The sequence below is a fragment of the Sturnira hondurensis genome, unplaced genomic scaffold (genome assembly GCF_014824575.4).
Source record: "Sturnira hondurensis isolate 20B ecotype Veracruz unplaced genomic scaffold, ASM1482457v3 Scaffold0010448, whole genome shotgun sequence".
Lineage (NCBI taxonomy): Eukaryota > Metazoa > Chordata > Mammalia > Chiroptera > Phyllostomidae > Sturnira > Sturnira hondurensis.
This window is the reverse complement of record NW_028083079.1, coordinates 3,776,791-3,802,606: the sequence shown is the minus strand read 5'-3', so window position 1 is coordinate 3,802,606 and position 25,816 is coordinate 3,776,791. Positions and strand designations below refer to the sequence as shown.

General features: G+C 41.3%; 1 protein-coding gene across 2 annotated transcripts; it reads right to left on the bottom strand.

The window, feature by feature from the left end:
- Positions 1 to 12,581: 12,581 nt before the first annotated feature.
- Positions 12,582 to 24,054, bottom strand: TLR4 (toll like receptor 4). Of its 2 annotated transcripts, XM_037059152.1 has the most exons (4): positions 23,664 to 23,744; positions 20,880 to 20,938; positions 19,362 to 19,528; positions 12,582 to 16,120 (listed from the first exon to the last, which is right to left on the bottom strand). In XM_037059152.1, the coding sequence occupies exons 3-4, from the start codon at positions 19,499 to 19,501 to the stop codon at positions 13,858 to 13,860; spliced, it is 2,403 nt and encodes an 800-aa protein (XP_036915047.1). In that variant the 5' UTR covers positions 19,502 to 19,528; positions 20,880 to 20,938; positions 23,664 to 23,744; the 3' UTR covers positions 12,582 to 13,857. The 2 variants fall into 2 exon arrangements, with proteins under 2 accessions (XP_036915047.1, XP_036915046.1); XM_037059151.1 differs by lacking the exon at positions 20,880 to 20,938 and having other exon boundaries at positions 23,664 to 24,054.
- Positions 24,055 to 25,816: the final 1,762 nt, after the last annotated feature.

Genomic DNA, 25,816 nt, shown 5'->3' with positions numbered 1-25,816 from the left:
AAAATCGTATCAAGCATCTTCTCTGACCACAATGCTGTGAAACCAGAAATCAATCACAAGAACATTGAAAAACACACAAAGACATAGAAGCTAAATAATGTTTAATTAAACAATGAATGGGTCAACCATGAGATCAAGGAAGAAGTGAAAAGATACCTTGAAACAAATGAAAATGAGGACACAGGGAAAGCAATCCTAAGAGGGAAATTCATAGCATTAGAGGCCAACTGAAAAAAAAAAAGATAGAAAGCTCAAATAAACAATCTACCTTCACATGTAAAGGAACTTGAAAAGGGACAACTAACAAAGCGCAAAGTGAGTAGAAGGAAGGAAATAATTAAGATCAGAGCAGGAATAACTGAAATAAAGTCTAGAAAAGATACAAAATATCAATAAATCCAAGAGCTTGTTATTTGAAAAGATAAACAAGAATGATAAACTTCTAACCAGACTCATCAAGAAAAAAAAGAGAAGGACCCAAATAAATAAAATCAGAAATGAGAGAGGAGAAATAACTGACACCAAAGAAATGCAGAGGGTTGTAAGTAAATATTATGAACAATTATATGCCAACAAACCTGACAACCTGGATAAAATGGATAAATTCCCAGGACCATGCAATCTTCCAAAACTAAATCAGGAAGAATCAGAGAATCTGAATACACAGACTACACCTAATGAAATTGAAGCAGTCATCAAAAACTCCCAGCAAACAAGTGCTCTGGACTGGATGGTTTCACAGTTGTATTTTACTAAACATTCCAAGAAGAACTAACACTTCTCCTTCTCAAACTATTTCATAAAATTCAAAAAGAGGGAAGGCCCTTACATTCATTTTATGAAGCCAACATTATCCTAATCCCAAAGCCAGATAAAGACACTACAAAGAAATAAAATTACAGGCCAGTATCCCTGAGGAACATACATGCTAAAATCCTCAACAGAACATTAGCAAACCGAATATATAGCAACGCATCAAAAAGGTCATATATAAAGATCAAGGGGGATTTATTCTGGGGATGTGAGGGTGGTATAATATTCACGAATCAATAAATGTAATTTACCACATAAACAAAATAAAAGATAAAAACCACACAATCATACCAGTAAATTCAGAAAAAGCATTTGATAAAATCCAGCACCCATTCGTGATACAAAACCTCAACAAAGTGGGAATAGAGAGAACCTACCTCAGCATAATAACGGCCGTATAGGACAAACCCACTGCCAGTATGACTCTCAACTGGCAAAAATTACCAGCATTCTCCTTAAAATCAGGCACAAGACAGGGATGTCTGCTTTCACCTTTCTTATTCAGCATAGCACTGGGAAGTCCTAGCCACAGCAATCAGACAAGAGGAAGAAATAAAAGGCACTCAAATTGGAAAGGAAGAAATAACACTGTCTTTATTTGCAGATGACATGATACTGTAAATAAAAAAACCCAAAGATCTCACCAAGAAACTATCAGAACTGATCAGTGAATTCAGCAAAGTGGCAGAATACAAAATTAATATCCAGAAATCTGTTGCATCTTTACATACCAATGACAAATTTTGAGAAAAAGAAATTAAGGAAACAGTCCTATTCACAATTGCTTCAAAAAGAATGAAATACCTAGGAATAAGCCTAACCAAGGATATAAAAGAGCTGTACTCAGCCAAGTATAAGGCACTGAAGAAAGAAATTGGAGAAGATACAAATAAGTGGAAGTACAGACTGTATTTATAGATAGAAAGAATTAACATCATTAAAATGTCCGTGATACCCAAAGCAATCTATAGATTCAACACATTTCCTATATAGATTCCAATGATGTATTTCACAGAACTAGAACAAATGTTTCAAAAATGTATATGGAGCCACAAAAGTTCCCGCATTGCAACAGCAATCCTGAGAAAGAAGAACAAAGTTGGAGGAATCATGTTACCTACTATCAAACTATGCTACAAGGCCGTAGTCATCAAAATGGCCTGGTACTAGCATAAAAACAGACACATAGATCAATGGAACAGAATAGAGAGCCCAGAAATAAACCCACACCTTTATAGTCAGTTAATATTTGTCAGAGGAAGGAAGCACATTCAAAGGGCTTAAGAGAGTTTATTCAATAAATGGTGGTGGGAAAATTGGACAGATACATGCAGAAAAATGAAACTAGACCACCTTCTTACACCACACACAAGAATAAATTCAAAAAATTTATTGAATTTATAAAAATCCTAGAAGACATAGGCAGCAAAATCTCAGATATTGCTCATAGAAAGTATTTATCAGATATATTTCCCCAGCCAAAGAACACAGAGGGAAAAATTAAAAAGTGGGAATACGTCAAACTAAAAATTTTTGCACAGCGAAAGAAAACATCAACAAAATAGAAAGACAACCCACAGAATGAAATGACATATTTGCCAATACATCTGATAAGGAGTTAATATCCAAAATTTACCAAGTACTTACAAAACTCAACACATACACACACACACATACTCAAAAAAAGCAATTAAATAATGGGCTAAGAATAGACATTCCTCCAAAGAGGATTTGCAGCCAGTAGACATATGAAAAGGTGCTAATGTCACTAATCATCAGAGAAATGTGAATCACAACCACAGTGAGATACCATCTCACAACTGTCAGAATGGCCATCACCAATAAATCAACAAACAACAAGTGCTGACAAGGTTGTGGAGAAAGGGGAACCCTTTTGCACTGTTAGTGGAAATGCAGAACGGGGCAGCCACTGTGGAAAGCAGTATGTAGATACAAAAAATTAAAAATGGATCTGCCTTTTGATCCAGGAATCCCATTTCTGGGAATACATCCGAAGGAACCCCAAACACTAATTTAGAAGAACATAAGCACCCCTACGTTCATTGCAGTGTTATTTACAATCACCAAGAGATGGAAGCAGCCCAAGTGTGCATCAGTAGGTGAGTGGATGAAACCACTATGGGACATTCACACAATGGAATACTACTTGACCGTGAAAAAGAAGAAAATTTTACCCTTTGCAACAGTATGATGGACATGGAGAATATTATGCTAAGGAAATAAACGAGTCAGAGAAAGACAAATACCGTATGTTTTCATTCATATGTAGAATCTGATGAACAAACTGAACTAACAAGGAAAATGGGGACAGACAGATGGAGAGCAGATGACAGACATTGGGAGGGGAGGTTAGGGGGTACAGGGGTTGAGCAAAAAGTAAAAAGGACTCATGGACACGGACAACAGTGTAGTGATTGCTGGGGGGAGAGGGGTACAAAGGGACTAAATGATGATAGAAAATAATAATAAAGATTACATTTTAAAAATTTATTGAAAAAAAGTTACCTGGGCATTTATTTTGATTGTATCCTCCCCATCTCTTAACAAAAGAGATAATTGAGTGATTGCTAAATGCCTTGCACTTCGCTTGTATTAACTCATTAAATATTTGATTCTTAAGTGAAAGTTGAGCCAACTGAGATAGTTTTGATAAATGACTTTGCCAGGGTCAGCTGATGCCAATTCACTCTTGGCCTATAGCTACTTCTCCTATATTGTCTCATTCTACACCCTGTGCTATGGCCACACTCTTCTGCCCATGGGTTCCCAGATTTATCCTTTACATTTATGCCACTCCCTTTTCTAAGAGTTCCTCTTCCTCATACTCCACCACAGTCCACCTGCAGAGCTATTCTTTTAAGTTTCTGGCTCAAATAGCACCTCCTCCGTAAAGCCTTCCTTGACTGCTTCTGGGCAGAACAAGCCCTGTCCCATGTTGACATAACTGTGTGTATATGTGTGTGTGCCAATTATTTGTTGACACATCCCTCACCAAATTGAATCTGGGGGCATATCTTGGTTATTTATGTTTGCAACCTCACGTATCATGCAGTGTGCTCAAAACAGGGTGGCTTTTCCATAAATGTGGGATGGAAGAAGGATTAAAATGATGAGAACTTACAAGGAGAAAAAGTAAGGCTGGAGCTTTACTTCAACTAATTAAACTGCCAACAATCTGAGAAGTAGACAATTAGTGTTCTCATTTTACAGCCAAGGCAAACAAGACAGGTAGCATAAAACTTTGCATCAAAACACACATCTGTCTGATTCTCAAGCTTGTGTTCTTTCCAATACATTAGAAGAAAAGGCACGTTCTTTGGGGAAGGCAATAGGCATTGCCCCATGCAGAAGCAGTTAATGGAGTTTACGGATAAGAAGGGAAGGAAAAGAGCGAAGCAAGAAAGAACATCACAAACCAAAGATGGTGAAATACTAACAGCTCAAGGCAGAAATGAGGACACAACATCCTAAGCAAGAACCAGTGTAGTGCCAATAAGAAAGTGCAGAAGAAGTGAAGGTTGCAGCAACATTTAGACAGGTTAGAATGGCACCAGAATGGAACCCCAGATAATTGGACGAGTATACTTTGAAAGTGTGTCAGGAGCCAGAAAAGGGTGAAGGGCAGAGACAAGGCCCTGCAGCAGGCGAAGGAGGAAGAATGATGGAGAGGCAGATGCCACAGCTCGGGAAGGGGGCGCGTGACCTCACCGCTTGAGAAGGGAAGTGCCTGGAGGTCTGGCAGCTTGGGCACTGAGTACATCTTTGGTAGCTGTTTGTAGTGGCATATGGATGAGGTATGAGATCAGCCCCACAGTGATGGAAGGGATCATTGCAGATGGCATTTTAAGAAAGAGAGCAGGAAAGAAGAAGGAAGCAGAGGTCTCTGCTATTAGCAATTGCCAATTGTGAAATGTATGCAGAGTATTCACTCTCAACTGGCAAGGATTCACAGATGGCAAGAGCCAACCGGGCTTGAGCAGTGCCCCCGTAGTGAACTCTTCAGGAGCCTGTGAGATACTACTTCAAATGTGAAGTGCAGGAAAGAAGAGCGAGCGTTACATAGGGTAAGAAAGTGTTTGAACGTACTCACACTGCAGTTTTCTCCTGAAGATAATTCAAATTAGCCAAGGAACACATTGCTGGAATATAGGGAGTCTTATAGAGATGACATGTGGGTTAATGGAAAAGTTTTCTAATTGTGGAGGCAAGATGGGAGGCATTCTTGGGATTATATAGTGACATGGAAGAGGGGCCCTTCCTTCAAGTGATTTTCAATCCAGTACATGTTCATTTCTCCCATTTATGCAGCCCTTTTGTAAATTGTGCTGAATCCTCTGTTCCATTTGATTCTCCTAGCTGTCACGGAAGCGACTCCGTAAACCCTTCACCCCTGAACAAAGACACAGACACCGAGGGACAAGAGATCAAGGGGCTAAACTGAGTGCGATGCAGTCACGTCACCACCCAGAGACCTTAACCACCTACTTCCATGGTCTTTCACCTACCACTCAATTTGGTCGATGGCCGAATCTTTTCCCGAAATGAGGGAGATCTGGAGCAATTATAAAGGCATGAATAAATCGCTTCTAGATTATTGAGTTCTGTATTTTCATACCGTAACAGGAGTTTTTAAATGCTAGAACCAGGTGTTAAGGAGGGTGGGATATCTGGATGATAGAGGTGGAGCACCTCTAATCACAGACTGCAGTTGACAAGAAGGACATTTATGGATAAGGAAATAGTCCTAGACAGGTAGGCGTGCTAGACCGTCAGAGCTTGCCTGACTCTCAGTGGCTGTTCAATCCATTGCTTTCCAATAGGCAACCTTTTCTCATGGCACTTTGAAACCTGGTTTTACATCCGCATACTTCTTATACTGGTTATTTTGTCCTCTGTTTTTTAAAGGCCCACACTTTAAACTTAAATACCTATTTTAAGGAAACATATTCCTTGTGATTCATAGAACCCATTACAAGTAGAAATTAACCATAAAATATATACATAATTATTAATGTTAATATGCTCCCCTGTGAGCCACATAGGTCATCTCATTTACCAACATACCACATTTTGGAAAATGCCAATCCAGTCCAAGTGTCCCATTTTTCAGTATGAGACTTAAGTTCAGAGAGAAGATCTGAACACATGGCCACCACCTCTGCTAACTCACCTGATCTCAGCAGTTACTATTCCAGTAAGAGTGGTGACGCTCAATTCTCCTCCCTGGGCAAGACATTGAGACTGCAGCCCATCCAGCCAAAGATGATGTGTGCAAAGGACTGAGCAAGACCCAGCAGAGAGCAGAACAGCTAGATTCACCAGCCTGCCATCCACTTCCAAGGGTGTTCTTTGCAAGCATAAAGTTTCTGCGGCAGGGTTTCCCACTGGGGAGCAGTAGACAGCTCCGGAAGACCCATCAGACTTAGAGGTCAGAGCTATGGAATATCAACTTCGAACGCTCACTGCCCCCCCCCCCGCCCCGAGCAATGCTGAAAAATAGTTCCCCGGGAAGAGACTGACAAGGACATCTTTGCACAGGAGATGCTGGTGTTTCCCAGAGAAAACCATGACTGGAATCTTGATAGTCAATGGTGAGCTGAATAATGATCAGCTTGCAAAAGAGACACAGACAGGTTTGATTTTGAAGTGGAAAATCAGAAATATAGAATTGGCAGCAGATGCCTCACAGGGAGTCCAGGGCAGACCGGGACATTTTTCTGGAATAAACTGATGCTAGGTCTCAGCTATCCTGGAGCATGAAGAAGGGAAATTGGCAACATACTAGGAGGAACTAGGAGAACTAAACAATTGCCATGGTCACAACATCTAAGTGGATATGGTAAGCTCAGCATCACGTAGGCTAGCTCTGATATCCCAATGAGCCTGAGCTAGTGGGATTGAGAAGCAATTTACAGTGTGAAAGAAAGAAAAATTATCTGACCAATGGGGTGTCTTCATTCCTTTCACAATAAGGATTATCTATTCCATTCTGTTGACCTTGTCTTATCTGTTATGATTCTCAGCAATAAATCTCAAGGACAAAACTAGTAACCATAACAAATGTGGGGTATTATCCTCTATTTTCTATTATAACTGTCATTCCCAGGTCTGTCTATGCATTGAAATGACTTGGGGAATATTTTAAAATACAAATTCCTTAAACTCAACCTTTGACTCCAAATTAGAATTTCCAGCAATAAGGATCATAAACTTATCTTACAAAATAGACAGACATATACAGTATAATTCAAGTCCTCAAGTGATTCTTAAGCCCAGCACTTTTTAAAAAATCAGAGTTGGTAAGCTTTATCATCTTGATATATTTTTTCCACTTTTAATGGTTTTATTGAAACCATCTCAAATGTAAGCTGCCTGAAGTCCTTGGTAAAAATAGACTGAGTACAAATGAAGGTTGAGGCAAGAGGCTAGAAGAAGATAGAATATATGAGACAGAGAGAGAGAGAGAGAAATTAGGCAGTAACTTCAGGATCTTGAAACAGAGATGACTCTCTAACCTTTGGAGAGAGACTTGTTACCCATCTAAGAAATGAAGTTAGAAACAGTTTCTCTGGGGATTTTGTGAGAAGTTCAGAGCCTCTCAAACTGTGTCACATAATTCTTTTTTTAACTCCTATTTTTTTCTATAAAGTGCCTCCCAGGAAATCCCTTAAATAGAAAGACTGTTCATTCCTTTTTGTGAAGGTGGGAAGACCACCAAGAAAGAGTTATAGAGAAAGATTAGACTGAAGAACTTGGAAAATTAGTCTTAGGAAGAACTTGGGCCCTGTGCTTGTGTCTCTGATCAGGGCCTCGGGAAGATGGAGGGGGAAAGTTCTCAGGAGCAGGGAGTAAGAACCAGGCTGGGTTATTTTAGGTCAGCTCTGTCTTTCATGGCTCAGGGGAGATGGGGTGTTGTTAGTGAGAGATAAGAGCTCAAATTGGCAGCTGACTGGTTTTGATTTAATTATGTAGTGCGATAGTTTCTTAAGAGCATACAACACATTCCCTTCTCCTAAACGTGGGTTTAATGTTCAACAAAACACTTCTCACATAAACAACATGTCGTTTCTAAACTTTTATTGCCATTCCCAGAACTGCTTGCAGTCTTTCAGAACCCATTATTTTATAATTATAATCACGACTATTAGGACAGGACAATTTGTGCCAAAAAGCCCATTTACACTCAGAATTGTCACTTAGCACTGTCGCAGGGAGGTATCATCTCTATTTCTGTAGAAATCAAGGAAATAGCAGGCACTGCTTTTTAAACCTTCAGTTTCTAAGTGGCATGGGGGTTACTGACCTTGTTTAGATTATTTTCCAGTCACTTCTCTGACTACCCTTGGAAGAGCAACCAGGACACCAAGGCAGCTGTTATCGTGGTGCAAAGAATGCACCCCTGGGAATCGGGTCAACTTGGCCTCACATCCTAACTCTCTCCCTTCTAATTGGGGATTTCACTCTTTGCCCCTCAGTTTCTTCATCTGAAAAATGGCATAGCTACCAATACTCACCAATCTAATTTTTTCTTTTTAAAAAAATTGTTGTTCAAGTACAGTCTCCATTTTTCCCTCACTACTTTCCCCAAACCCACCCATCCCTACCTCCCACCCTCAATCTTACCCTGCTTTGGCTCTGTCCATGGGTCCTTTATACATGTTCCTTCAATGGACCCTAACCCTATCCCCTTCCCCCCCCATCCCCTCACACCTCCTCTCTGGTTACTGTCAGTTTGCTCTTTATTTAAAAGTCTCTGGTTATATTTTGTTTGCTTGTTTGTTTTGTTGATTAGGTTCCACTTAAAGGTGAGATCATATGGTATTTTTCTTTCACCACCTGGCTTATTTCACTTAGCATAATGCTCTCTAGTTCCATCCATGCTGTCATGAAGGGTAGGAACTCCTTTTTCCTTTCTGCTGCATAGTATTCCATTATGTAAATGTACCATAGTTTTTTTATTCACTCATTTACTGATGAGCACTTAGGTTGCTTCCAGCACTTGCCTATTGCAAATTGTGATCCTATGAACTTTGGGGTGCACAGGTTTTTTTGAATTGGTGTTTGTGTTCTTAGAGTATAATTCCAGCAGTGGAATTGCTGGGTCAAAACACAGTTTGATTTTTGGTTTTCTGGGGAAGTTCCATACTGTTTTCCACAGTAGCTGCACCAGTCTGCATTCCCACCAACAGTGCAGTGGGGTTCCCTTTTCTCCACAACCTCGCCAGCACTTCTCGTTTATTGATTTGTCTACGATGGCCATTCTCATTGGTGTGAAGTGGTGTCTCATTGTGGTGTTAATTTGCATCTCTCTGATGGCTAGTGATGCTGAGCATCTTTTCATGTGTCACTGGACCTTCTGTATGTCCTCCTTGGAGAAGTGTCTGTTCAGGTCCTTTGCCCACTTCTTAATTGGGTTGTTTGTCTTCCTAGAGTAGAGTCCTGTGAGTTCTTTGTATATTTTGGAGATCAAACCCTTGTCCGAGGTATCATTGGCAAATATATTTTCCCATATAATGGGTTCCCTTTTTATTTTACTACTGTTTTCTTTAGACATGTAGAAGCTTTTTTGATAAGGTCCTATTTGTTCTTTATGTCCCTTGCTCTAAGGGACATATTGGTGAAAATATTGCTTCATGGATTAACTGAGATTTTCCTGCCTGTGTTCTCCTCAAGGATTTTTATGATGTCATGACTTATATTTAAGCCTTTTATCCATCTTGAGTTTATATTTATACATGGTGTAAGTTGGTGGTTGAGTTTCATTTTTTACATGGAGTTGTCCAGATCTCCCAACACCATTTGTAGAAAAGGGTTTTTACTCCATTTTATGCCCCTGCCCCTTTGTCAAATATAAATCGACCATAGAGATTTGGGTTTATTTCTGTGCTCTCTATTCTGTTCCATTGGTTTATATATCTGTTCTTATGCCAGTGCCAAACTGTTTTGATTACTGCAGCCTTGTAATATAGTTTGATATGAGGTATTGTGATACCTCCTACTTTGTTCGTCTTTCTCAAAATTGCTGTGGCTATTCAGGGTTGTTCATGGTTCCATACAAATTTTTTAAATGTTTGTTCTAAATCTGTGAAATATTTCATTGGTATTTTAATAAGGATTACATTGGTCTAATTTTAACAAATTAATTAACCACAGATTAAAGCAGTGGGTCATTGGTATACACGCAGAAAAGAGCTGGGACTATCTAATGGGCCCATTGGCACTGGAGCCTCATGGGAAAGAATTTACTCCATTAGAAAAGAGAATTAAAGTAGAAGAGGCTTAGATCATCACTGTTGGAGAAAATGGTTGGTTTCAAGTACCTAATGCCTCTTACAGTTCATCCTTTAGCCTGACACTTATCCTTCAGTTTAACCATCATATCTGGTTCTAGTGTTGAGCACTGGCTATAATGATGAGAAAATAAAACTAAGGAGAAATGACATTCCATTCTGTATAAGAAATAGGGGGAAGGCATTAGAGAAACCTTCTGACATAGTTAGTTGGCCTTTAATATCAGGTACTGGGTTTAAATGCAAACTCTAAAATTTATTGCCTGTGAGACTTTGAATAAGTTACTTATAGTTCCAGACCCCAGTTTCCTAGTGGATGCCAATACTAATATTACTAGTGCCCATCTCATAGGCATGGTGTGGGAATTTAAATCAGATGGCCTACATAAAGCAGGAGAAGAGGACCTAAAAATAACCATTAAAGATAACTATTATATGGCAGGTCCTCTTCTCCACTTCCACAAAGCAATTTTTGAAATACTTGGAATTAAAGAACCACATGGAAGAAGTGACTGAGAAAATGGTAGATGACAACAGAAATAAGGAACAGCAGAGGAAGTCAAGAGCCCAACAACTAGAATGGTGTGGGAGTTGCGGGCCTTTTCTGGGAAGCACAGAGGACAGCATTCCCTATAAAGATGGTTCTTCATTAACTCATCAATTCTTCAAACAAACAGGTGCTGACCACAGACCATCAAGCTTAGGGCTGGGAAAGCAAAGGATGAGCAGACATGTTCTCTGTTCTCCCAGAGCTCTACCATTCTTGTGCAGATTCTTGTGGGTTCCTCTAAGACCCCCTAGAATCCTGTTGGTTATTTCTAGAAAAGCTATATAGTCCCGAAGGAGCCTGGGGTTCTGACAACCCCAGGGGTGTAAGCCAAGTCAGAAAGAAACTGCCTGATTACAGTCACAGGCCTCCTGTGGTCGCACAGGTTGGGAAAATAGCAACCGCTAAAATGCTGTTATTGGAAAAACCACTTAGCAATTTTCCTCATGTAATCTTTGTAAAGTCCCAACGGATCACTCATCCATACAAATGATGTACCTTATATTATACATATATTATTTTAAATACTTACAACAGCTTTACAGAGTAACAGTCTACCCTCTTTGTATATTTAAGTGAAGCCCAAGGCACATGTGGGAAACAGTAAATGTGACTTTCGGCTTTCTCCAAAAGCCACACTATTTAAAACTATCTCTCTGGAGTTTGGATGGGAAACAGTATGCTAAGGCTTATTCTTGGTGTCTTTCTTTCCTCTTTTTGTTCTTCACCCAGATTTTTGGGTTATTGTTGATTAAACTGATTGTTCTTGTAGACTGTGGTTGAATCTCCTTCAGGTCCTTCATGGAAAGAAATGTGTTATAAACAAATGATACAGTATATATAATATGTATGCATATGCATTTGCCTAATGATTCATGGTTTTGGTGAAAAACATTTGACAAGTGTCAACCACACAGAGAACGGCCAGGGTTTCACTTCTCATTTGCCAGCATTGAGCGTGAGGCAGCAGAGTGTAGTGGAAATTGTGCTGCCCCAAGAAACCCAGAGGCCCATGTCCAGCCACTCGTTTATTCTGTGGCCTAATGACAGTACTTTTACTCCCTTGAACATCAGGTTTCCAATCAGTCAAATGGGGAAACTACTTCTTAGTCTGCTATTTCACCTGGATAACAAGAGATTCAAATGTGGTTACAACTGTGTAGGTATGTTCTGCTTTGTAGGGTATTATACACATTTAAGGCTTTCTCATTATATTAGTTTCTCTATTTTACCCTTCATGTCTCTTTAGTCTGGAGAATTTAAATGAATTCAAAAGCCTGACCCTGGGCCTACCTTCCCCCTTTCTTCCCTTTCTGTTTCTATTGTATCATTTCTTTCCTTTCTCATCTAACTTCACTCTGCGTTTTCAGAATTCCCAGCTGGGAGAAGAGGCTTATGGGAAAGAGGCCTGTATACCAGAACCACCCCAGTCATATTTTGATTTTCCTTTTTTTGCAGTTTTGTATATTTGATTAAACTAAAACACATATGCAGACATATACTCAGATATGAGCCTGAGCATACTTCATGTATGGCCTGGACATACACAGAGACAGGCCTTCAAGCTCCTCACAGTCTGATGCTGGCACCCGTGTTTAAGCAATCACACACACACACACAAGAGTACAGGACTCAAACAGCTGTAGAATTCCACATCAGTGTGCATATCCCCTTGCAATATAAGCATTCTTGTCCATGCGGACATGATCACACAGACACACATCCTTTTCGTACACACAGACACAGCCAAGAACACATAGAGGCATGTGCACGAACACATGCATCTACTTGCACTAGCACATCAAGACCTAGACACACACCCAGGCATGTTCAGCAACTCCAGCCATGCTCAGACCAAAATATACACTCTGAAACACTCAGTGACAAACACATTTCTGCATGTGGCCATATTTCCAGTTTGGACAGCTGTATTTTCCAAATGTCCTCATTGCTTTCTTGGACGCACCATTCTGAGAAAGCTGAGTGAGAACTTTTCTGAGAACTCCCCTTACCATGACCCACCTTAATCCCAGGAACATATTTTCTCCGTGAGAATATCTATTCTTTCACGAATGTGGTCACACGGTGATACCCAGCAGGAAGAACAGTGTGTGCTCCCCACCTTGAATCAACTCCCAGTCCCCTGAGGGACTCACTGGCTCATCAAACAGTACTCATGTGATGCAGAAGAAGCCTTGGCTTCAGCTCTTGTCATGCGGTCACCCTGGCTGCATCAGCACAGGCTTTCCTGGGATCGTTCCGAAGTGCTGAGCTCCAGAGACCGCCCGGTCCTTCTCGCAGCCCAGATTGCTCATTAGGAAACCAGGAAGATGGACGTCACTCTCCCATTACAATAAGTGCCACTTTCAACCAAATTATTTTAATGCCACCTTTATGACAGTCATACCTTAGTAGGTAATATATTTAGAAGGACATCAAGTGACAAAGTGCATTGTATACATTGGCTTGAAAGACAGTGGTTAAATAATGTATATTTTGCAGCATGTCTCTAACAACCTTGTTTAGTTCAAGGTTTACAGGGAAGACATGTAAAATGAGAACTGAATGTATAAACACCTAATATATCGCAGACATTAGTTAATAAATAGAGCATGCTAAAAAATTGGCCAGGATGTTTGTGAATATGTGTTGCTCAGGTTTCCTTAGGGAATTGGTACAGGGTTTTAACCTTTGTAAGGAAACTGACTTGAAGTGGAGGGAGGATCTGAATCATCAGCGTGTAGAATTTAAATGGTATTCGATACAAAAGGGAAAAGGGAGCAAAGGCCCAGCTTAGTTGAAGCTACCACAACTGCTGTGTTTCAAAGTGGCCACAGTGTAAAATATAAGGCACTTTCCATTCCAAAGGTTCAGGAGAAGAAATTACATCCTTTTCTGATGTCACGGGGGCCAGTCTCTTAGTTATAATTCAATTATGTGGGGTAAGAGTTGAGTTGACTTTCTCTGTCATGAACACCTTAACTGAATTGGTTAAAACATTCACCTGGAGGTTCTGAGTTTCAGCACAGTACTGGTTCCCGTTGCACTGTGAACCCCATGAGATCAGCAGGTCTGTGTATTTTGGGTACCACGGAGTCACCTTCCCCGAGTGCAACACCTGCCATGCTGCAGCTGAACAAGTAGTGGGTCCACCCAGGCAAGAAGCACCCGAGGAGTGTTTGCACCTCAGGTGGAGGTTGTTGCTTCATCTTGGCTGCTTTCTGCATCCTCCGTTCCTTCTGGACTCCACGATTTACCATCCAGCAAGGCTTTTTTGAGTCGTCTCCAGAAGATGTGCCGCCCCAGGACACCGTCCTCCCACTCCAGGTAAGTGTTCCTGCTGAGAAGGCGATACAGCTCCACCTGCTGCCGGAGCAAGGACTTCTCCAACTTCTGCAGGACGACAAAGATGATGCCGGCATGACTGCTCAAAAATTGCCAGGTCTGGGCAATCTCATACTCAAAGATGCACCATCGGCTCTGGATGAAATGCTGGGACACGACAACGATGACCTTGCGGCTTTTGTGGAAACCTTCCTGGATGATGTTGGCGGCAATGGCTACACCAGGAATAAAGTCTCTATAGTGAAGGCAGAGCTGAAAGGGGGGCACCCCCTCCTCCAAGTTTTTGACCAGCTCATTCCTCACCCAGTCCTCATCCTGGCTCGAGTAGATAACAAAGGCATCATAGGTACACTCACCTCGGCCATACTTCTTGCAGCCCACCAGAAGCATCAGGTGGAAATAGAACTTATAGATCAGAACTGCTACCACAGATACCACCAGTACAGAGATAACGGACACACCAATGATAGTCTTGCTCATCTGACAGGTGGCATTTCTAAAACTGAGCACAGACATACCCTCCATCTCTAAAGGTTTCACACACATCATTTGCTCAGCTCCCCCCAAGAGATTTCTGTGGTCCCGGACCCACTGCAGGAAACTAATGTGTTCACAAACACAAGCAAACTTATTCTTAGTAAGATTTAAGGAAACTAGGCTACTCGGTAAATACTGTAGCTCTTGACTCTTGGCAGCCACTATATGATTAAAACTGTAATCCAGAATCTGGAGAGGGAGATGTTTATAAGGAAGTGTATCCAAGGAAACGAGGTTGTTGTGACTCATATTTAGCAACTGAAGTTTAGGGAGTGAGCCAAATGCCTCCTGGGACACTTGTTCTAGTTGACAATTAGAGAGGTCCAGGAAGGTCAAGTTTGTCAAGTCTGTGAAGATATTTGGAAGGAAGTCATCCTCGAAATTATTGCCAGCCATTTTCAAGACTTGGAGGCTGACCAAGCCATCAAAGATTCCACGGAAGACAACTCGTGTGTTCGTATGAGAAATATCAAGGTAAAGAAGTTTTTTGAGTGATAGGAATACTGAAAAATCACTGGCCTGTTTCAAGTTGGAATGCTGGAAATCCAGATATTCTAGTTGCTCTAAGCCCAGGAAGTTTGAACTCATGGTAATAACGTCATTGAAGCTCAGATCTAAGTGTTTCAGTCTGGTTGTCCCAAAATCATCGTGATGACAGCAACCCTTGAAGCTCAAGCCATTTCTACTGAGATCTAGAAACTCCAGGATCGGTAGATGAATGTCAGTAAAAAGGGATATACCTTTGTTGTCAGTAAAAACAAACTCTTTGAGAAAGTCAAGCTCCAGTCTGGGAAAATGTTTCAAATAACAATTAGTCAATTTTAAGTTTCGCCATTTGAAGTCTTTCGGAGGAGTTCCTAACATGTCTAAACGCAGATTCACCAGAGAAATTGTAGAAACATTTGCCAAACAATTTAAAAAGCCAAGGTCATCCTCTGGGAAGTTATCGAAGAATGCTATTCGGAATTCTTCAGTAGTCAAATTGCACAGTCCCTTCAGGGAAGACTTGTCAAACTCTGGTATGATCCTTTCATTTTTAAATTCTCCCAGAACCAACCGATTGACTTTTAAACCACCCAGACCTTGAATACAAGTTTTCATTACATCGGTACTATTGAAATTACTTCTCAAAGTCAGTTCATGGAGCTCAATTTTTTCAAAGGCACCTGGTTGGATAAAGTCTAAAGGGTTGAGGGACAGATCTAGAGAGAGTTTGAATGTGGGCATTTGACGTAGAACCTGTACATCTTCATGACGAATATTTTGGATGTTGTTATTAGAAAGGTCCAAGCGCTCCAGGTTAGTCAGGTTAGAAAAATATTCAGGTAACTTGAAGGAATTGATATGATTGTGAGCCACATTAAGCTCCTTCAGAGTTTGCAGGTGTCCAATGGGGAAGACTTCTAGAGATGCCAGGTGTGTCTCCACAGCCACCAGTATCTGTAAACTCGAGAGTCCAGAAAAGGCTCCCATGGCTAAATGCCGTATAGGGTTTCCCGTCAATATCAAGGTGGAGAGGCGGTGTAGGCCTTGATATGCGTTATCTGCAATCATCTCAATGTCACACCTAAAGGAAAAACAGATACAGATCATATGTGTATGATGGCTAGAAAGCCCCAAATGGAAAAACAGCCCCAGTCATCTAGCTTTGACATGACGTATGATTGTCGGAGGCGAAGACATCAAACAACCCAACGCGAGCACAAACAAATAAGAAGCTTCACGGCCTTGGTATTATCATACTAGCCACCATGACCATCTGTTTTTTGTCACACTAGGTACATGTTAAGCAGACACCACGTCCATTAGGAGGAAATCAGTTAAAGATCAATAACGGGAGCACATAAAGAACATACGGCTGATAGAGTAGGTAATAGTCTTTGGATTGCTTTTGGCTATTCCCTACCACCGGTTACTGATCACACATCTGATCAGTACAGATGATACAGATAGTTGTTACTCATTAGGCAGGACAAATGACTGATGAATGTCAATTTCAAAGATATAAGAAGGTATATACCTAAGTGCCACAGATACCATTAGTGTTGACGAAAGGTTGTAGTTCACAGGTAAATGTTTAGTAACAGGTGATGGGGGTGAGTTTTGTGGAAGAAAAGTCTGCTAAGAGAGGCTACATCCAGAGAGCAGACTCAGACAAAGGGGATCAAAGCGGGCTTCTCTGAGAACACTTAAGTTGAAATGCGTAAGATGACTGGGGGTTAACGAGGAAAGAATGCAAACAGGACAGCAGATACAAAAGCCTCGATTTAGGTGGCAGCCACTATACAGGGAGCAACCCTGAGAAACTGCTTCTTTATCTGGAGTACAGAGAAAAATGGGGAGGGGTGTGAGATGGGGTTCTGGAGAAAGGAGGTTTCAATACGGCCCCAGGCTTTCAGACCAGAAAAAGGATTCTGAACATACCCCGAGTGAAATGGAAGCCATGCTGCAAACAACACTCATCGGGCTGTCCAAGACATAAAGCCTTTATCCAGCCAGCAAACGGGGAGCTTATGGTCAACTCTTCCTGGCACAGCAAGTGCCTGCCAGTTACGATTTGCAAATGAGTCCTTTCCAATTCCAACCAAATTACATTTGTAATGGTCCTGCTTGCCCTGTCCCCTTCAAGAGGTTCATGGGTAATAAAAGCATTTCGGTTCAAGCTTTTATTATTGCTTGGTAATGGGAAAGAGAGTAGTGGGTGCCATAGAAAGGACCATGGAAAACTGGTCCAAGAAATGGAGGTTTTGGTGTCTCTGCTTGTCCTTTCAGGTTGCGTGCTCTTGGGAGCTCCTTGTCGGCCACATTTCTAAATGAGGCAACTCAACATGATTGTTTCTCAAGTTGGTTTTAGTTATACGATTTCATAGCCCCCAATCTTATGTATATTATCACTGCATGCATCAGGCAAGACTAGAAGAATCCTTCTGTGTCTCTGTCTCATCAAAAGGTGCTCACCACTTTAGAGAAGTAGAGTACTAAGATGAAGAAAGCATTGGACTTGGAAGTAGGAGGTGTGAACTTGAATCTCTGCTCTGCAGCCAACGAGATACATGAACATAGATAAATTACTTAAACTCTCCAAGCCTCAGTTTCCTTGTCTATAAAAATAATAATATATATCAATAGGATAGAAAAAAATGGCCTCTTGGTCCACTGCAAAGCATCCTTAGAGACCTAGTTGAGTTACTGTATGTGAACATTGTAAAGCAATAGGAATAAGTGAAGAGTATCTATTATAGTATTGTTTGTCCTTGCCCTAACTCAGAATATCTTACTGGCTAGACAGAGGGGAAGCTGGTCTCTCCCTGAGCACATATTTAAGGCTCTGAGGGAAATTCCATGGGTAGGTGATGGATCAAAGATGAATTATAAAGGACATTTTTGATAAAAAAAAACTACTTATTTAAAAAAAGGGGAGGGTTGTTTTGTTGACCTCAGTAGAGTTCTTGACAAGATTCTTAGTGAGAAAGCTGAAGTTTAAAAAGTAATGAAATGCTATAATAATAATAATGCTTTATACTTACAAAGTCTCCTTTATTAAGGTTTTTAATATATATAGCATATTAACATTCATTATCACATTTAATCCCATGGGGCAAGTTTCATCATTTCTACTCCACAGATATGAAAACGAAGACTCAGGGAAGTGAAATGACGTGCCTCAGGCCACGTGGCTGCAAATGTTGGCGAGGACCTAGCTCAGGTCTTCTGACCCCACAGGGCTCTATAAACTACACCACTGCCTTTAAAATGCCCAGTGTGTCCTTTGATGTACTCTATCATTAAGTTGGAATATGAAACATCAGATGCTCGTTCTTATACAGAAATATCTACTCTCAAAGAATGTTTTCATACTATGCTGTTAGTCTTTATTAGGACTTTCCATAATAAAAAGCCGTACATGAAATGTTTCTCTATTTTTTCACACACTGTTAACAGAGAATATGGTTCATTATCTAGTCCACTAGCTAGACAAAGTCCACTATTTTTAATAAGGCTCCTAACCAATTTTAAGATTCAGCGCCCCCCTCCCAAATAATGATGATAACTGAACCTGCCCTGATGAATGATAGAGTCCCTGTATCAGAAAAGAGAATCTTAGTCACTGTTCACTGCCAACAGCAGATGTTTTCCTTCGATCTTCTCATCTTTCTCCTTGGGTCACTGGTAACTTCCTAATTCACTCTCTTCTACTTCACTTTCAATATTCCTGACATTATTTTAATCCTATTCAGTTCATGAAACTGGTCTTGACTAATCGGTGCAAATAAGGCCCCTTTCTGAAAAACACATTGTGCTGCCTCTAGTTCACACATAGCTTATCACCTACTGTTGTGCGTTGCCACACTTATCTCAGGTTCAAAATCCAAAATCAAAATTGGTGATATTTGTTGAATGTCTATTGTGTGCCCAGCACGATGCTCGGGATTTTAGCATATTAACTCTTCCAAGTGGATATGCCCTCCTTGATAGCTGGGGTTAATTATATGCCAATGTACTCTTGTGTCCTAGCACAGTGTACAACATATAGCAAGTGGTCCATAATACTTGCTGGTGAAAGAGTTTGAGTCGATTTTCTCCCCTGACTCAAAGGAAAATTCAAAGATAGGCTTATTCTTAGAAACTCTCTGGTTTAACTACTCATTTCACAGATTTTATCTGTGAAACTAAGAACTGCAGATAGCAGGTAGCTTGCCCAAAGTTGTACAGCAATTAAGACATCCACTGAATAAATGAATAAGTGAATGAAATGATAGAACAGTGAACATTTTACCTTGTGCGGTGTCTAAACACTCATTCATTACCTGGACAAATCCAGCACCTGCAGTTCTGGGAACCTGGAGAAGCTATGGTTGCCTAAACACCTCAGCGGGGTAAAGCTCAGGTCCAGTGTCTTGGCTGATGTGGAGATGTTATCAAGGATTTTGTAGAACTTCAGCTTCATGCACTGGTAAGTGATGTTAGGAGCCACCTGCAATGACCATACATTAGAAGCAGTGTCTTGGAGTATGCACTGGGACAGACCTTTCCCCTCGCCTAGGCTGGAGTCTGAGAGGCCTCTAGTGCAAACACAGGGACCAGCAGTCTTCTTTCACTCATTCCTCATCCATCTATCCATTTATCTACTTACTTCATACTTCTAAAACATCTTACTCTGGATTAAGAAGAGCACCTATCATGTGCCCAACATTCTAACCCCTACTATGACAATAGCAGCATTTAGCAAGAAGCAAGAGAGTCTAGTGCTGAAGAGCTGAGGCTCTGGAGTCCAAAAGCATGGGATTTCTCCTCAGCTCCTCCATGGGGTTTAGGGCAAGACTTTGTTTTCTAAGTAACACCCCATTTTATACAGCCTGGGAAGACTGCCAGTCAAAGTGTCCAGACCAGCCTTAGTCATAGCCCAGTTTTTGTCAATTGCTTCTGTCCTTTGGCTTAGTGACATTTGAGCAGGTGATACAGAAATGGGAAAGAAATCTTTGGAGTGCTTGGACTCCAGTGGTAGAACCCAGTACATAATGTCAAGTGCTTTACGCTGCCTTGGTTCCTGTGTTGGTTTCTATTATATTTTCTCAAATACTTTGTAAGCCTTGTTCTCTAAAATCCCATTTAATTTCTGAATTCTCTGAACATGCAACATCTGACTATTTAGTCAGGGGCACTGACTTCTTCTCCCTTAGATTCTCAAATTTAAAAAAAAAAGGCAACAGAACATAATAGTCATCCAGTGTGAATGAATCAAAATTATACCTATTTTTGACCGATCAGCAAAAAGCGTTTTTTGGTGTGCCACAGAATTTTAGTAATTAGTTTGTGTGTGCCAGGAGAGGACAAAGGTTGAAAATTGCTACTCCAACAAAATGTCTTGCTTAAGCCAACTAATTTTGACTTTCTGTTGTTAACGCCAATGGAATCTATTAAAAGGATTAAATGAGATAAGGTATTTATAGAGATTATCTCAAAGCCAATTACAGCGTAAATGATAGTAAATGTTAACATTTACTATTATTAGTTATTAATTCTTTACTATATACCAGTGTATTTGTTGTTATGTGCTTCAATTGAATTTTCAAACGAACTTTTAAAAGAAGAATTCAGAGAGATAAAAGAACATGCATGAAGTCTCACAGGGCCCATGTGCAGGTCCCCCCTTTATTCACGTCTGTTTAACTGTTAATCGGAGCTTCCCAGACTATATCATCTCATGGAGGGTGGTGCCAGGCACTCTCCTCGTACCCTCTTTTACCCTCCTTCACAGGAAATAGCACCATCTAACATGATGTGGTCCACGGGATTGTTCCAGATGTATTGTTCATCTCCCTTACCCGGTTGTAAGGTTTGATGGTCTTGCTCTCTGCTATGTCCTCAGCACTGAGAACGGTGCCTGGAAAGTGGTAGATGCTTAATAAATACTTGTTCAGTAAGTGAATGAATAACTGATCGAATGGAAGTTTGTTTAAATCCCAGTTGTAGGCATTTTGTGTCTAGTGTTTGGAGCGGTTACAAAGACCCACGTGACGTGGCTCCAGGCCTCAGTGAACTCACAGTCTGGAGGAAGGGCTAACACAGGAGCACGGGTCACACTGCTGGAAGGGACTGGTAAACCAGGCTTGAAAAATATTTCCTCTGGCTCTGAAAACATGGAGATCAAGTATGGTTCAGAATGTCAGGGAGATCAACTCTGCATCCAGGGGGAGTAGAAGGCTTTTGAGAAAGAGACGATTTCAAGGCGGGTCTTAAAAGGATGAGCAAGATTTGGATACACAAAAAGAGGGAGAAGGGAGAGAGCGGGGTGCGAAAGGAGGAGTGAAAAACTGGTCTATGCCAGCTGGCACGGGGAGGGAGTGGGTCCCCCTCAGGCCCCCCTCAGGCTCCCCCTCAGGCTTTCCTAGGGGAAGCCAGGGTTGGGTAAGGAGGTCCTTTTACTTTGTCTTGTGGAAATACTTTTGAATCTTTTGACACAGATTGTGCAATTACTGTGTGCTAAGAACTGAGATGTAGTGATACATAAAACCAGCAATGACCTCACCCTCTTACAGATTCTATTTCAAAGGGAAAGAAAATGAACAAATGAGCAAATATATATATAACACAAGTAATGCCCCTTTTTATTACAAAATCATAAACATGTAATTCTGTAACATAACAATATCATATTCAAGCACACCATGTGACATTTTGGGTGAAATGTTCAAGTTGCTGTCTTTGATAATAATAAATAAATAATAAAACTACACTCAAGCAGGCATTACTTCCACCAGACCCTGTGTGTGTGTATCTATATATACACCATTGTGTGTGTGTGCACACATCATTATGTGTGTGTGTGTGTGTATATATATATATATATATATATGTATATGTGTATGAAATAGTATGTTATAAAAAACAAAGCAGCATGAAAGATTAGAGGCAAATATTGGAGTGGGGAGCTATGGATGCAGTGACCAAGGAGGACTGCCCAGAGGTGGTGGCACTGAACAGAGATCTGAATGAAATGAGGACTGAGTCATGAAAATTTCTGGGGCTGCCCTGTCCTACGTGGTAGCCACTAGCCCGTCACCCAAGGCTACTGAGCATGAGAAATGTGGCTAGTCTAAACTGAGATGGTAAATGTAAAATATATACCAAGAGAAATACCAAAGAAGGAATGTAAAATATTTTATCAATACTCATAGTTTAGTATAAATTACCTGTCGAAATATTTTGAATATATTACATTTTAAAAACTATGTTTCAGTTAAATGTATTATTTGAATTAAGTAATATCATGTGGCCCACATGCTATCACCATTGGGCAGCACTGATCTAGGGAAAAGCATTCTCGCTAGAGAAAATAGCCACTCAGAAGCACTGTGCTAGTATACGGCCCTGATAGCCATGGTGAGTTATTGTATCTTTAAAGAGGGTAATTGGTTAGAACCAAGCCTCAGGAAAAACCAACAGCAGCAAATAAATGACAAAAGACAATGTGCGGAGTAGATTAAACAAAGGGGCGATGGACTCAGGAGACTAGTCACCATTCAAGAGTTCAGGCCAGGGAAACCGAGGACTCGCCCTAGGTTGGCAGTGAGGGGATGGGCAGACTTTGGAGACAGAAAGACGGTAAGGCAGAAGGAAAGGGAGCATCCAGAAATGGGGGTGATTTTATCCAGGGGTGACCCTGACGGGAGGGTCTCTTCCCTCAGCCAAACAGCAAGAGAGGGGGACAAGGCACAGGGCTGTGGGCACGGAATTGGGGAAACAGAGGACCCCAGGATAACAAAGTCACCTTTGTTACACAGTAAAGTCGACTATTGCCCCCAGGCCCTTCATTTCAGGACTCTGGCCGGTTATACTTTTGTTGAGTTTCTGACCCCGCCAACACCCTAAGTCCTTTGACTGCTTGCGTGTTACTGTGGGATTCCAAAGAAATTGTGAAAACAGAAGAGATCCATCGTGAATGTGATTGCGAAACAGCTCGTCGATGTTTCACAAAGAAAGAAAAACATTGCATTGGCTGACATTTTATGTCTTTTTTCTTTCTTTTTTTCCCTACCCTCTCTTTATTTCTCCCTCTTTCTCTCTTTACCTCTCTTCCTTTTTAAGTCTCTTTCGTTTCGTCCTTTGGATAGAACTATGACTAGATGCAGTATGAAATCCACTTAGAAAGTTTCTTTCTATTAAAAGACAAAAAAAAAAAAATCTCCCGGAGATTGAAAAGGGCAAAGTGACTGCTTAAAGCTGAGCACAGACCACCAAGCAGAAAGAAATGACAGGAAGCAGGCATCCGACAAGTCTCTGCTGAAGTAGGTATTATTACCATTCTTGAAGAGATGGGAGAACTCAGAGAGGTTTTATAACTTTTTCAAGGTTACACAGCCCAGAAACCTAAGCACAATGATGTGAAGCAGGCCTATCTGACCTGAAGTCTTAGATGGGAGAGGGTAGGTACCGCCTGTTAGTGCCTTACAACCAGACTTATTTGGTCCCTGCAGCTTCTCACGTCTTTAAGGTAATCTGACTCCTTTTTAGAAATGAAACTCACACAATGAGAAGTTCTGGGCAAAGGGCCATTTTTCAGAAACAAGACAAAGTGCACAGGAGATGAACTGACCCCAAGCACGTACCTGCACGTGAGGGTCCCAGCTCTCAGGTCTCAGGCAGGAGAGAAAGGCCATGGCTGGGATCAGCGTCCCAGCCAGGCGGGTGGGAGACATCATCCTGGCATTTTCTGCAACCAGAACCGGCTCTGCGAAAGCCCGACGAGCTGTAAGTGCCTCCCCCCTGCAGCCTCAGGGGGGAGGGCTCTCTTCTCTCCCTCACTCTGGTGCCCCACAGCAAGTACTGTATTCAAAGCAGCGCTGGGCTAGGGGCAAGAGGAAGTGAGAGTGACAACCTTAGCACTCTGGACTTTTGTTTCTCTAATATTTCTCTCCCCTTTCTCGGGAGGGGAAGTTAGAAAAAGAAGCAAGTGTCTGCGGACCAGTGGCAGGACGAACAGCAAGAGGAAGCTGGCTGTTATCCCAGTAAATCACCTGATTTCTCAGCATTAGTGAACCTAGGAAAGCAGTCAGACTGGTCGGTCTGTGTAACTATTTAGGATGGTGGCTTTCCTACAATGTTTCAGGAGTGGAAACTTTCTGTATTCCTTTTCTAGGGCTGCCTTAACAAAGTATCACAAACTGGGGTGGAGGGGTTTAAACAACGGAAATTTATTGTTTCCTCGAAGATCTCGCAGCAAGAAGTCGGAGGTGTCGGAGTGGTTGATTACTTTTCAGGTTTTCTCCTTGGCTCATAGACAGACAGACAGACAGCCATCCTCTCCCAGGGTGCACACGGTCTTCCCTCTGTGTGTTCCTGTGTCCTAATTTTCTCTTCCTATAAACACACCAGTCCTACTAGATTAGGGCCACCCACATGACCTTACTGTACCTTAACTGCCTTGTTAAAGACCCTCTCTCAAAAGTCGCCCACCTTCTGAGGTTAAGTCTTCAGCATATGAATGGGGGCGGGGCATAGTTCAGCCCACAGCTCCATCCAGCCTGGGGAAGAAACTCCTGGGGAAGAAACTCCTGTCTGTGAAACTGATGCAAAGTAAAGCTCCAGAGAAACAGAGTCGAAAAAGCACACAAATGGTGGGAAACGATTAGACTGAAGCATCAAATATCCTGAAAGGCAAATCCAAGACGGGTCATTTATGGCCTTATGTCATTGGTCAAGGCATGTGAAGTACCAAGTCTTAATTTCTGGTCTGAACAATGGAATAATAATTTTAATCAAAATAGATGCCGAAATCTATGAAATTCATAGACTTAAAGCCATGTGACAGGAGTCAAATGATAGAAGCCACTAAGCCTTAGTTTTTTGGTCTTTAAAATGGAGATAATCACATTCCTTTTGAATGACCGCATTAAGTTAATTTACATAAAATGTCCAATCTAGGGCATGGTTCATCTGTATATCCCATAAATTGGTAGCTATGGTGATGATTAAAAATATGAATAAAATGAGAATATACGTGTCCCTCCAAGGACTATTACGGGATTAAATAAATGTATTTGTAACACTTTTAGGACAGTGCCTGGGATGTTGCAAGTACAGTGTAAATCTCCATGAAATGAGAACATAATTTAAAATGGGGGCGTTACTGGTATTGTGTTCAAGATAGTTCTATCAGATGTCCTGTGATACCCCACCTCCAACATATCTGAAATCAGGTTGTGAGGGGCATGTCATAGGGGACTGAGCACAACCTCTTGCAGGCTTCTCCAACACAGCTGTACAATTAAGCTAAAAGAGTCCCCATGTCAAAACTTGGCTCAATTAACGCGGTTCATTGAGACCATGTTAGGGTCTCAGAGTAGTGCCTGGCCCACAGTAGGTGCTCCATAAAGTTTAGTTGTCTGGAAGGTTAATGCCATTTCATGTCCACAAAGTCACCCAAGGTGGAAATCTCTTTGGCTTCCTCCTTTCTCTCATCCCATGTATATTAACTATATTTTTCTTATTTTCTGTATCCTTGATGCTCTGGCGTGGGGTTTGCTGAGGATAGACTGCCCCTCCCAGGGCTAGCCAGTTCATAGAGACAGCAAGTCATTTCCCTGGAGTGCAACTTTCATATGCAAACTAACCAGTCCAAAGCCCACGGCTAAGCCACGGCCTCTATTTGGCTTTAATGCTCTAGGAGGCAATATTCTTCTGCCCTTATCATCAGAGGGCCAGGTCCCAGACAAACACAGAAAGCTCCTAAACTGCCCCCCACCCCCACCACAGAGCTTGC